Source organism: Dermacentor andersoni, chromosome 10 (assembly GCF_023375885.2).
Source record: "Dermacentor andersoni chromosome 10, qqDerAnde1_hic_scaffold, whole genome shotgun sequence".
In the NCBI taxonomy this organism is placed as follows: Eukaryota; Metazoa; Arthropoda; class Arachnida; order Ixodida; family Ixodidae; genus Dermacentor; species Dermacentor andersoni.
The window spans coordinates 119747693-119761455 of record NC_092823.1 but is presented as its reverse complement, the minus strand read 5'-3'; the positions used below and the strand labels follow the sequence as shown (position 1 = coordinate 119761455).

At 42.8% G+C, this 13763-nt stretch overlaps 1 protein-coding gene across 8 annotated transcripts in view; it reads right to left on the bottom strand.

The window, feature by feature from the left end:
* Window positions 1-13763, bottom strand: part of LOC126544884 (uncharacterized) — a 274212-nt gene that overhangs the window by 157955 nt on the left and 102494 nt on the right. For 7 of the 8 annotated variants that reach the window (XM_055077879.2, XM_050192408.3, XM_055077880.2 and 4 more), the window contains exons 4-7: window positions 12918-13120; window positions 5505-5580; window positions 3944-4102; window positions 1946-2114 (exon numbers count right to left, since the gene is read on the bottom strand). In XM_055077879.2, coding sequence (XP_054933854.1) covers window positions 1946-2114; window positions 3944-4102; window positions 5505-5580; window positions 12918-13120 — 607 coding nt within the window. The remainder of the gene's footprint in view (window positions 1-1945; window positions 2115-3943; window positions 4103-5504; window positions 5581-12917; window positions 13121-13763) is intronic. The other variant, XM_050192411.3, reaches the window with a different exon arrangement.

Here is a 13763-nt window from a genome sequence, read left to right as displayed (position 1 = left end):
CGGGTTGGCAGGACCAATCGAAACGAAAACGCAACATGGACAGAGAAAACAGCAACAAGAGCAGCTGTGAGCAGAGCACAAGCTTGCCGTGATCCTCCAGATTTCAGAATCTTTGACAGATCGCAAATCACGCTGAACGTGACAATGAAAAGGCACTTGTGTTTCACTGTCGGTGGGCGCCAGCTACACTTAATGCAGTGATCGAGTAGCATGGCATGTGGTCCTCGCTTCTGTCGCACAAATCAATCATATGACAACCCACCTGTGGTAAAGTTGAGATAGCTATTCTGTATTTCGGAGATATGGAAAGCAAAGCTTTCTATGCAATAAATAAAAGATTTGCGCAAAACACAAGTCCACCATTAAACTGAGTACCTCATTGGTGTTCAGTACAACAGAATGTCACTAATTCATTCACTACAGAAGGAAAAAAAAGCACTTGATTTTACTGAACAGAAATTATATTCAGAAAAGAAGATTTATTTTTCGGACCTTCATATACTATAAATGAGCTGTAAGCAGTGCTGGCATGTTAATATGATGTTCCCTTTAATAAGAGTTGACCGTACTGCATATCTTGATTTCTATGAACCTAAGTAACTGATAACTTGCTACATTCTTGCTATGCAATGCTAGGAGACTCCCAAGAATGTGTACCACTCTGTTTTCTTGCCCAAAATTTATAAGCAATAACTTTTGTGAAACATTTTTAATATTCAATATTCGATTTGATATCTCGCTTTCTTTCTTCAGATCGATTCTATATTTGACGTGAACTCTACTATTCAATATTTGCACCCCCCTAATAAACACCACTCATGTACTGTAGACTTTCGTTAATTTGACTCTGGTTAATGGTTATATTGCGCTCAGTTTCACACAGACGATATTAAGTGAAGGACGAGACGTGGACGGACGTAGCGCAATTTGCGCAACGTCCGTCCACGTCCCGTCCTTCACTTAATATCGTCTGTGTAAAACTGAGTGCAATATAACCATGAACGTTCACCAACTAGCCCCCTTCACTGCTTTACTGACTGGTTAATTCGATCCTGACCAAAGGTCCCGGCCTGCGCCCATGCATTACTGTAAGCCCCAGCTTCCGTTACTTTGATCCTAAAATTAGCCTTTGCAGGATAATTCAAACTTGACCATACAGCACGCACACATGTGACCCCTACAGTCACCCCAATAGCAACCCCCTTAGTGGCAGCTCCTGTCTCAGCAGAGCTTAGGCGACAGCGTATGCATTGAACATACATCATTTTTTCAAATCTTTGCCTATTTTCGGCCCACCCAAGGAAGATTGTCAAGCAATCACCGTAGCTCACAATCTTTGACTACGGTATTTACCTGATCCTAACGTGTGCCTTTCCTAAAAAAAAAAAATTGGGGCAGAAAATTGCCTTTGTGATGCCCGCGGACACGAAACCAAAACCATCTTCCCAACGTTTGTATGCTTTCCCACATAACGTGAATGCATTGCGGTGAAACTCACTTTTTAAGAAAAAAACCCTATGGCGAAGCTAATTTTAGAAAACCGGCAGCAATAGTGGAATAACTTTTCCTAGTAAAATATTGGGGGTACGCGTTAGGTTTCTACTTTCCTTAGGAGCTCTAATGTCATTTCTACATTAGTTTACCACTCTGTACACACAGAAAGTGAGCGTGCATTTGATTCGGCCACATGTTGAAATCGGGTAAAGACTGCCAAATGAATCAGCGGTGTGTTTCAGCAGTTTCCCTGCATGCTGTTTAATTCAACCCGCCAGATAATTCAATCTATCTGTCAGTCCCGTCGGGTCGAGTTAACGGAAGTTGTCCGTAATATATTTTTTTGAATACGGGTATACTGTTCAACTTGCTGTAACAAGAAAACTTAGTAAATTTGAGCACAATTTGACGAAAGAACCTGAGAGTTAAAGGGTTAATGACCGACTCCCACCTCGATAATCCTGTTCTCCAGCTGGCTCTGGAGCGCCGCCCGGGCCGCCCGGGCCTGGACAAGCTGCTGCTCGGCCTGCTCTCGGGCGGCACTGGTGGCCGCGAGGGCAGCCTTGGTCTCCTCCAGTTCCACACTGGCACTCCTCAGGGCCTCCACTTCTTGGCACAGGCTGTGAGTGATCGGGTGGGGGCAACAAGTTTGTGACATCAGTCGTTCCCGGTCATTTTCATTATTAGGGATGTATGAATATTCGAAATTTCAAATATTAATTGAGTAGTCATGGCTACAGTCGAACCTTGACACAACTGAGCCTCGATATGAAAACGGATGTAACACATTATCGGGTACAATGAACTAAACGTAAAATATTTCTTGCAAATATCACCAAGCGACAAATATATTTTTATAACAAATACTGAATGCTGTAGAACCTCGTTGATATGATCCCGTTTCGTCCAATTTCCTAGTGCCAACATTTGCGATAAAGAAAAAAACAAAAATGGCACAATACAGTTACGCTTCTTTTTTACTCATTAATATGTTCCAGTGAAACATGGCTGTCCACTGTCCATAGAGATGCTACTGCAACAGCTTTGTTGTTGTTGTTGACCACAACCATTCCAAAGCCTACAAATAATAAAGCCAAGGTAAGTTTGGCCGTTGACCTTTTTTTTTTTTTTTTCTCTCCGAAGTGCAGAAAGTGATCAAAGGAATGGAATGGGGCATCTGCTTAAGAATCTGTTTTGTGCACGCGGACCGCTTGGCAAGTCTTGAAGAGCCCGCTGCACAACATTCGACAGGTGATAAGCATGATCATCATCTGCTAGACTTGGCACACGAAATATCGCTGCGCCAAGTTCGGGGTGCAATCATTACACGGGGAAGAAAAAAAAAATCTAATTTTCATGACAAAATTCAGGGGTGCGTGCATTATGCAAGTGCGATCATTATGCAAGTAAATACAGTACGCTTGAGGCAAGTACCTTTGTCCTATACGTCTCCCACTAGGACAAAAGGGCACCAGAGGCACCATCACAATTTCTTTTTTGCATACATTGCAATTATTCCACCTTCCCTTCTTTTGACACCCTTAAAGCTTTTTTTTGTAAACAGAACTTATTTTTTAAAAAACTTGACAAAGCATTTGCAGAAGTGTAGAACAAGCTCAAATTTGTAAAATTAACAGAAAAACCTAGCAACTTGGCAGGTATGAATAATGTAACTGGTTCATTTTTTTTTACAGAGGATTCCGAGAAACCTTTATATTTTTTTTTTTTTTTGCTTGGAAAGAAAAATACTGATGGCAGACACATACAGTCCTCAAACTATGCACACCTGTTCATGGACCCCTCCAACGCACCAACGGCACATAGGAAAGACGTCACCGCAGATATGCACAAAAACATGCCACGTGCCATGCTGCATGTGGTCGCATCATACAGTACAGAAGGAAGAAGCAACCTTCGAACGATTACAACAAACTCTCAATTGCCGAGGACAAACGCTAGCTTACCACTTCACTTGTCAGACAGAGGTCCACCCAGAGTGAGATAATTTGTTTTAAAGTAAATTGCTTGAACTCTTCATTACAATATTTATATCCGACACAACTTTTCTAATTAAATCAATTAAATTCTGGGGTTTTACAGGCCAAAAGCATGATCTGAATACGAGGTATGCCATGGTGGAGGGACTGAGTTCTAATTTTGACCACCTTGGTTTGTCTGATGTGCAGCTAAATCTAAATACACGAACATCTCTGCCTCTCTCCCCCGTCGAAGAACGGCCACTGCAACCAGGATTGAACCCACGACTTAGCTTAAAGCAGGACAATGTCGTAGCCACTAAGCTTCCGCGGCAGGTGGTTGTGTTTCTCAAGTTCAATTCAGAAATTTCCCTACTCCGAAGGTTCTTTGTTATTATCCACACACTTCTAGCCACATGTGCCCACTTTGCAAACTCGAAAAGGTGAAGTGAAGACGAGGCACGCATACGCACCTTCGCACCCGCTCGAGCAGGTCCTTGTTAGAGGCTGTGAGTGCCTGGTTGGCCTCTTCAACCTGCGACCACTGTCGGAAGGCATCCTCCTTCTCCTTGGTCAGCCGCTGCACGGTGTGCTGGAATTGGGACCGCTCTGCCTCTATCTGGGCCACGTCCCTGGATCAACGGGCCAAATGAAGAGCCGCGTAATCAATACAATACAACAGAAGTTTATTTCTTTTTGCGGTGTAGTTTGCACATCACAATGCAGCTTAACGTGCAAGGTCAGGCTAGCTGGTACTCAAACCTCGGTACACAAACTTAACGAATGACTGGATATAATGAATTATCGAATATAAAAGTAAATCTTAAACATCTTTTTCTATGATATCAGTGTGTAACGAATGGATGCAATAACAAATATCAGATATACCAATAAGGAGTCAATTTCGTACATTGAGAATGCAGTTTCACCGTGCTTTTTATAAGTTTAGAAACTTGAAAGCGCACCGCGGCAGAATGGATTATAAGGTTTCTATTCTTCAGAGAGTTTTGTTATGTTTACAGAATGTGGGCCCCATGCGAGTCAAATATGAGAGCATCAACTATTTAATGTCTAGCCTAGCTGAATGTAGCCTATCCAGCCACTTCAAAATTATGCCTGGCATAAAACATCCCGAAAAACAATGAAAAAGAGAATGATCCCCCATGATATTTCGAACCTCGATATATCGAACACGGATATATCGTATTATTGCGCATGTCGAACACTTTCTATATCACCTGGAAAGTCGCATGCATTTTTTATTTTTTATTTCGAACGAGGTCAGACGTAAGATGTATATATCGAACTCCGCCACGCCAGACCATGTGCGCTCTGTTGACAGGCGGCGAGCTTTCCCGCAACATCCCCGAAGATAGCAGTGGCGCGACAAGAGTTTTCAACTGCTGCGCACTATAGCTGCACACATCAATTGCGCCAAGGGCACCATTTGAACGTAGTGGCGTATGCACGCGGCGTCTTGGCTAGTTCGACAATGTCAACGACACGTTGCATTTGCCACACTGATTCCTCCTCGATGCCGCACTCTGCACCTGCTGCGCCTCACGAGGAATGGCAGCTTGCTTCCACAAAGACGAGTAATAACAGCAAGCGTCCAATGGGCTCACTCATAGACCCCATGGGAGACGCCACTTAACACTTTGTTAGGAACAGTGCTTCAAAATGCTTCAATGCACTGTCTTAGTGTACACAATTGTGCACATGACACTTGAAGGAGACATAAAAGGCATTTTCATGTCTGATGCGACTTGGTTGCAACAAAATTTGACATCCATCATTACTCAGCTTCTGGCACAAAAGAAAGAAAGAAGTGCCAACAAAGCAAGACGTTACGCAGTTTAGCACTCGCGGAAGACCGATCATATGCGGCAGTACATCCTGTTTCCTCCAACGTCACTTTCAATAAAAACACTTTGACAATTAAAGATTCTGCTGCTGAAAGAACATACGCAAAACACTGATAAACAGCCATAGTGGCAACCTTGAAGAGAAAATGAGCAGTTTGATTCGACTCACAGGAAGCTGAAGTCGCCTGCGATGCCTTCTTTGCTTCCACAGCTGAACATGGACACCTCCAGGGATGCGAGGATTTCTAGGGGTATGCACGACACAGAGCTCTTGTGAACACACCGAGCCTGTCTACACACCAAAGTGAAGGTCGTACATTGGCAAAAAATGACCAACAGCTTCAACCTACATTGCATGCTAGCATGCTTACTTGAAGGTAATTAGGCACTTTTCTGTTTCGCCAGAGTGCTCGGCAAATTATGGGAAAATGAGACATGATTACAGCACTGCATCACAATTGACAGAAGGATAAGTGAATTATTATGAAAGGTAAGCAATAAAAAGAAATACTGAAATACCTCGTGCATAAACAACTGTTGCTTCCCTACTGATAATGTTTCTTGTCTTATTTTAAAGGCAGAAAATATTCAAGGTGTAGCCATGCTGCAAGCAGGTTGCATGGAATTGTATAAGGCTTGAACATTCCACCCACTATCACTGAGGCTTCAGCCAATGCTACATTGTGAAGAATTTCACATTTGAAAAGCATTTTGTGCACGAGGATAAAAAAGTGCTACCCTGCAAGGACAAGAATAAGCAGTTCCACTTATAACCAGATATGGGCATTTTGCTTTCACAGAGTTGAAAGAGCTCATTACATCCGAGACAGAAGCATAACAGACGCAAAAACCACATGCTACACTTGTCCTCCGAGCTTCTGTTCCACCCACAGTGTGCCCCTTTTAAAATTTACATATCCACTAATAACATGCTCAACACTGCACCTGTTAAGGTTTCACAGAGTTACCTGTGAAATTCTTCCGTCACTTTATTTTTAGTTATAGGTATTTTAGCTCCTTCAATAAAAAAATAAAAAAACAGCAATTTGATGTTATTTTCTCACAAGTTGTTTGACGTGGTCAAAGACTTCATGGTGGCCTGGATTAAACTATCTACATTAACAGTTCTCTTTGGAAATAAGAGCATCTCAAAAGCTATCACTTTCCTTTCTTTGAGTGACTGACTGAGATAGACTGACAACCGTGACTCAGATGAGACAGTGACATATCGTGACTGCAAAATATGGTGACTGACTGCCACAGATGATGACAGATAATGACAGAGTGACCAACTGTCACTGACTGTGACCTACTGTGATAGTGACCAACCGTCCCCCACTGACAGTGATTGACTACTGTAACAGTGACTGACAGACAAACTGATTGGATTTATTGTTAGCCTCAAAGCAACACGAGCTACGAGTAATACAACATAATGAAGGGCTTTTAGATAATTTGAACCCCCTGGGGTTTTCTGATATTCATCTAAAGCTCAGTGCAAAAGCATTTCTGCATTTTCCTGTCACTTTCCAGGACCATCGCAGAGATGGGAGATGAAACTGCAACCTTATGCTCACAAACAGAATAACACAGTCACGAAGCCACCACTGTGGATTGTTGCCTAGAGCAGTGTCGTAACCAATTACTTTTTCCCACTTTCCAAAATGCATACATACAGTTCATCCATCTCACAAATTGGGCATGGAAACATAATGTACAAAGTGTATATCTAATACAAACCAGCTGAACTTTTTGTATAAATTACTTGCATGAACTACTATGCCTTAGGCTATTAATGGACCAACTAGGCTATTTATGACATAATGGCGTAGCGACTGCCTCGAAAAGGCAGTGGTCCTGGGTTCGAGTCCCGGACCAGGACGAATTTTTCTTTAACTGCGAAGCTTTTCTTTCTAGGAACCCGTATGGGTTTCCTTTGTAGCAATTGCTACGGTTGGGTGGATGTCTCATTTTCCCTTAACTTGGCTACTTATTTTAGTTTGCTATGACTGACCTGTCTCCTTGTAGGTCCAAATTCGCTTAATCACGGACAGAAATGTAACTACCCCAAGTATGCAGGGAAATATTGAACTTTGCATAGCAAACTCTTCAAGGAGTACTGATGCATTTTCTAAGTTGCAGAAACTACTAGACACTTCTAGTGTGCAAAAGGATGACACATGGCAAGTATGAAAGCCGGGAAATGCACATAAGATATCATAATTTAATGTTAAAGGGACGCTAAAGGCAAATACTAAGTCAAGCTAAAGTCATAGATTAATGCTCTAGAACTTCTAAGGTGCCAATATTATCGAGAACAAAGCTTTATTAATTGAGACACTGAAGTAAATGCAGGGCATGATTTAGGACTCGACTGAGACATCCAAGTACTATCCTGCTGACACAGCAACTCCCCATTAAAATTCTGTCAGCAGTACTCAACCAGTAATGATAAGATCATTGCATTGCATTATAAGATGGAAGAAAATGCTACTTGTCTATTTCTATTCAATTCTTAGAAGAAAAAGATACTTTTTGACGTTAAGCCTGACACTGATGCGGAGCAATGACAATGAGCCTAATGGTTTCATTTTCACTTGACTCTGCGCTGCCTGCGCTTTCATGTTTAGTAGTTTTGTCATCACGCAGTGCTGCATTGGTTTTGCTGGCTCACAAAACTCGCATAAACTGCAAGTAGCTGAGAACGAGGAATTGCAACACGCTTCAAATACCGTCAAAGGTCGTCAGAAGATCGCAATTTCCTTTTCTCTTTCGCACTGTCGGCTCTGTTTCTGGGTCACGCTTTTGCGTTTTGTGAAAGAAACCATAGCACCAGCTGTCACGTACCCTTTTACTCATCAATGGAGTAATGGGTGAAGATGGTGCTTACAATATCGTAACTCTCCGCTCGGATGCAGACAACTTGAATTGCACTAGAAGTATGCAGATGTTACAGATGCTGCTTGCTCTTAAACCAAGTCCTTTTTTGGACGGAAGCAAGCGCTTCAAAGTTCCTGGAATGGTATTTCAACAATCCACACCGATTTAGTATTTGCCTTTAGAGTACCTTTAATCTTGGTCTCGAAATGCTGCACCTGGCGTCACCGACACTATCGTTACGTCATGTTGTAGAACAAAGTTTGCCACCATTGTGAGGCAATAAAGTTACATATAACAACATTACAACTGAAAACCGGGCTAGCTGGTAATGATTCATTACAAGTATGGTAGCCAAGGGCAAGAGTAAGACAAGGAAGCGCCCATTCTGTTTCTTTCCTTGTCCTCACTTTGTCTTGTGCTACCGTGCTCATAATGGATGACAATACCACTCACAAAAATTTTAATGAGTGTGCTGTACACATTTTTCCTGGTTGCACTCGTGGGTGGCAGCTGCAGCAATTGCAGGAATAAAGCAAGTTAATTCGTCATGACCAGAAGTGGGCAAATGTTTACTTTTTCCGAATATGAATTGAATATGAGTGTGGTAGACTTCCATTAATTCAACTCCGGTTAATTCGATCCCGACCTAAGATCCCTACCAGCGCACATGCATTTCTATGGGCCCAACTTGCATTCTTTCCATCCTAAAATTTCACTGCAGTCAGCACGCACGTGCCCAACCCCTATGGCGCTTACAAAAAAATTAGGCTGAGAGTTGCCTCTGCAGTGCACTTAAATTTAAAGCTAGAACCGCCTTCAGAGCGTTTGTGTGCTTTATTGCATAACAGAAATGCATTGCGGCAAAATTGCCTCAGAACCTTGCGGCGAAGCAAACTTTAGAAAACCGCCACCAATGTGCAACACACATTAGACCGTTGCACATTTTTCCTGCTAAAAAATTGCTTGCCTGTTAGATTTCTATTTTAATTAGGAGCTTTAATGTCACTCCTACATTAGTTTTCTGCTTTGGACAAACAGAAACCGGGTGCATGCGTGATTCGGGGGCGTGCTAGAATTGCACAAATGCTGCCGAATAAATTAGCAGCGTGTTTTGACATTTTTTCTGCATCTTGTTTAGTTCAACTTACCAGTTAATTTGATTAATTTTGCCAGTCCCATCAGAGTGGACTAAATGAAACTCAACTGCAGCAAGAATAGAAGATTTAATAGTCCACTGAGGACGCCCATATTGACAGCAGGAATTTTTATTTCAATATAATTATGTACCATGCTTGTAGTGAATACTGCAAGAGAGACAGCTAACTATCAGAGACGAAGGATCAATTTTAAACACAAGATCACTGTGATTGTCATTAAAGAAACCACAGACATCCACACAAGCCTGGTTGCAAAGGAGCTTTTTCAAGAAAGAATGGCCGCTCTATGGCTAGACTTGGTAAATAAATGACTGCGAAAGAAAAATCAGAAACTGTAGAAAAGAAAATTCCGCAGAGACACTTATGACTACTTACGTGTGGGAATGCAAGAGCATTTAGCCCCTTCGTGAAATTTTTATTTTCTGCGCATTCCTTATCCGTGCAACCTCTCACCTGTGTTTTAACTGCGGCTCGGTAAAGTCAAACAAAAATGCGCCAAGCATCTTAACGTGCTCTCTTGCTCGCAAGGAGTTCATAACTGGAAGGACCGCTCAGCGGCATTCAATTCAACATTAATGCTTTTTATGTTATACAATCATTTTATACACTCATGATGCGGCGCGAACTCCTGCCCATTGGCTGTGCCATCACGTGCCCAACGATGCACGCACTAGGCACAAATTTAGTAAATCTGAACCGTGGAGCCACCGTGGCTTCGAGGAAGTGTGCTCGTCTTGCACCGCGGAGGCCTGGGTTTGATTCCCACCCCGACTGAAATTTACCTAATATTCTTTTTAAAACCATTAATTTACTTTGTTTACAGGAACCTCCCTGAGAAATCTGACTTCAATCTGAGTATTTTTTACGTATTTTTACTCTTTGCCGTCAGCCAATTTTGGTACCAACTTTCGGTCAGGCCACTGACTACAACACCGGATTTTCGCGTAATGGGGCACATAATACTTTCGCATTAAAAAAAAGATGCTGAAGGATTTTTGCCACAGGCCCATATTAAATTGCCTGTTGCGAGGAAAACACAGGCTGCAGCGTAAGAAATAAGACTGCTACACGAATAGACTTAAAGACACAAACCGACCAACTACAAGGAAGAATCACAGGTTCTAATGTAGGCTTCCACTGCAAAACCGAAAACAAAGCTTGCCCATTTTGTTTCGGCATTGCTTCAAATATTTTTATAGTCTTCTGATAACTTGAGACACTTTGATTGGCAGACAGAGAACAGTAACCAGAGTTTAACATTCAATTGCTGCGAAATATTCGATTACTTTTGAGCATTCAAAAATACTGAATAGTTCCTTTTCGAATACGAATACAAATAGTGTGCAGTATTCAACTCGTATTGGAAACAGTATTTGTCTACCCCTATTCACGATGCAATCACCCTCCTGTGTACCAAAACCAAAACTTTGTTAGGGCTTAAAGGGTTTGATCTTTCAACTGGCACAAAAAGGTGCCAAGGTGAAACTGTCCTGTCAGTACTCCTCTACATCTTAAAAAATTAAATTATGGGGTTTTATGTGCCAAAACCACTTTCTGATTATGAGGCACACCGTAGTGAAGGGCTCCAGAAATTTCGACCACCTGAGGATCTTTAACGTGCACCTAAATCTAAGCACACAGGTGTTTTCGCATTTCGCCCCCATCGAAATGCGGCCGCTGAGGCTGGGATTTGATCCCACAACCTCGTGCTCAGCAGCCCAACACCATAGCCATTGAGCAACCATGGCAGGTTCCTTTACAACTTTTAACTTCCGTCAATGCACTTTGAGCAAATGTTAATGCACACACCCACCCACACACACAGTCATGCATTGCCTCCACCTAGAACACTGTGTATACACATGCGTTCAGTCACAGAGCCAAAGTATCATTACAACTGCATGACCAGCTCAATTACAACACGTGAAAAAATCAGCGTGGAAGTCAGCGTGACAGCCAGTGCAAGAGTGTGACGGTCATGCTGCACGTGACACCTTTAGTGCAGCAGTCAGTGTAGTGGCTAGTGCAGGGATGCAGAAGCCAAAACCAAGAGGTGAAAGCGTAAGAAGCGAGAAGGCGGGCACTACAGTGACAGGTGGTTACAAATTTTAGTAGACCTGCAGGTGACACGAATGTCAGGGAGGCACTCACTGTCGGCCAGGCACGCAGTCGCGCTGACTGTCACCAAGACGACCACCCGGGAAGTTGTCGGTCAGAAAGACACGACGATTACTGAGCAAGCCTCAGTGCATGCCTTGGGTACTTCCAAAAATCCAGCAGAGATAAGATGCTAGTACTTCATTTGGAAAATTACAATACGTGAATAATTTTTTTGAAACAGAGGGGCATTAGTGACATGACCAAATCACTTGGCAAATTTTTGGAGCAGCACAAAGGCAACGCTGGGCGCTCTGTTAGTACGCAGACGTATTGCCCTCCATGGAAAAAGTAGTGGCACACGTGCGACTGTTTGCAAACCCAATTTCGTGATGTTGCAACACGCAAGTGCTGCCTTTTAGGGCTTACACACAAGATAGTTCTGTTTAACTCGACAATTTACAGCTGCAAATTATAATGCATCAAATTTTAAAATTTTAGTATGGGTATATGCATAAAGTCTGCCTGTATAGCAATATAGAAGAAAATCAATTTAGGGCAACTGTATTATCCAAACCTGTGGGAAACTTAGGATAGAAAATCGATGCCTAGCCACAAACCAGATTATAACTTGCGATTGGCTTGGCATATTTCAGTTCATGAACTAACAGCGAGCAATTAGTACTTAAAGGACTTCACATGAAATTAAGAGAGCAGTGAAACACACACTTTAATAACATACAAGTCATATTTGCATTTTCATCGTGAAAAGTTATGCCAGCACTTATCTTAATTTCAGCTGTTCGTTGCTTGAATATTCTGCACACGCAGACTACAATGCGTCTTCAATACTACAAGTGCATCCGAAGGGAAGAATAAGCACTGTCGCTCTGCAGTGGAGGATGCAACTCCTTTTTAGCAGGGAGGGCAAAGAAAAAGAACAAAGGACTGCTCAGTCAAAACCTAAGCCAGCTATACGTACTTTGAACAACGAGGCTCGACATGTAGGCATCTCATACTTCATGCATAAAGTGCTTGCAATACCATCTCTGCGCTATACGACTACAGTCAGATCTCATCACAACGACTTTGATGCAACTCAAACCATTTAAGGCTCATCATCACCAATCAGTAGAGGAAAATCTACAAATTATTGGAAGGGCTGAAAAATAGTCCCTTGAGTGCTGCCGTGAAGGCTTTCTGCTTCTGCCTGCCTGTAGCAAAATCAGTATTCATGGCCCCAGGCCTCTGCTTCTGAGGCTACGTACCCTATGCGACTGGCATGCTGAAGTGAAGCGTACTGTAGTTTGCGCGACTCTCCTCGGCTACTGGTTCGTTACAGCTACCGCATCCCAACTGAGCAGACCTCTGCTTTTTTTCCTCGTCTTTTCTGTCAACTGGGTTAGTGTCGAGAGAGAGGTGAAGGAAGGGCCCCCCTCCACTCTCACCTGCCGAGGAGCAGGTAGACGGAGTTGAGCAACCCGATGCACGGCCACCACCCCTTCTAGTGCTACCAGCGCCATCATCACCACCACCGGTGCAGCAGTGAGGCGTTGAGAATAGAGGGCCTCCGCCCCCGCCGGGAGTGGGTAACCCCCCGCCCGACTTACTTGAGTCCAGCAGCACTGACAGGCCGGGCTCCCAGATATCCCTGCACAAGGGTATGCCGAACAAATAAGAGTCAGCTAAAGGGACACTAAAGCGAAACAATAAATCAGTTAAGACTAACGAAGCATTGTTTGAGAACCCTGCAGGCAGTCATTTCAAAAAGATACTTTGATTATTAGATGAGAAAATGAAGGTCCAAGTATCAGCATTTGAATTCTGCGCCGAAACCTCAGCACCGTTACGTCAGTGTAATGTCAGGGATTCCAAAGTATGTTTTCGCATTTGGGCCGCGTTGGCTGAACAAAGGTTCCCGAAACTTGCCATGTTTAATATTTGGTTCCTTTAGAACACAATGTAGTCAATCTGTACCGCTATATATATTTAGTAGGCCCTATAAGATGCCATCAAAATCCAGGATGTCACAGCCCCCAGGTGCGGAAACTTAGGTAGGCATCGCCACCCGTATTTCGTTCTTGCGCTTTTTCTGGCTTACCAAACGTCTTATCGTTGTAAGAGTGGTGTTTTTGGTGTTGTAGAACGGTAATTTACTGATGCAGAACAAATCATTTTTCACCTTAGTGTCCCTTTAAACACCCTGTCACAGTCGTTGTACCGGGTGACACAAAGGTAACGGAAAAAAGTTCAAGTGCAATAACTGAAAAAGTATAAATCGTAGCAATGATGCA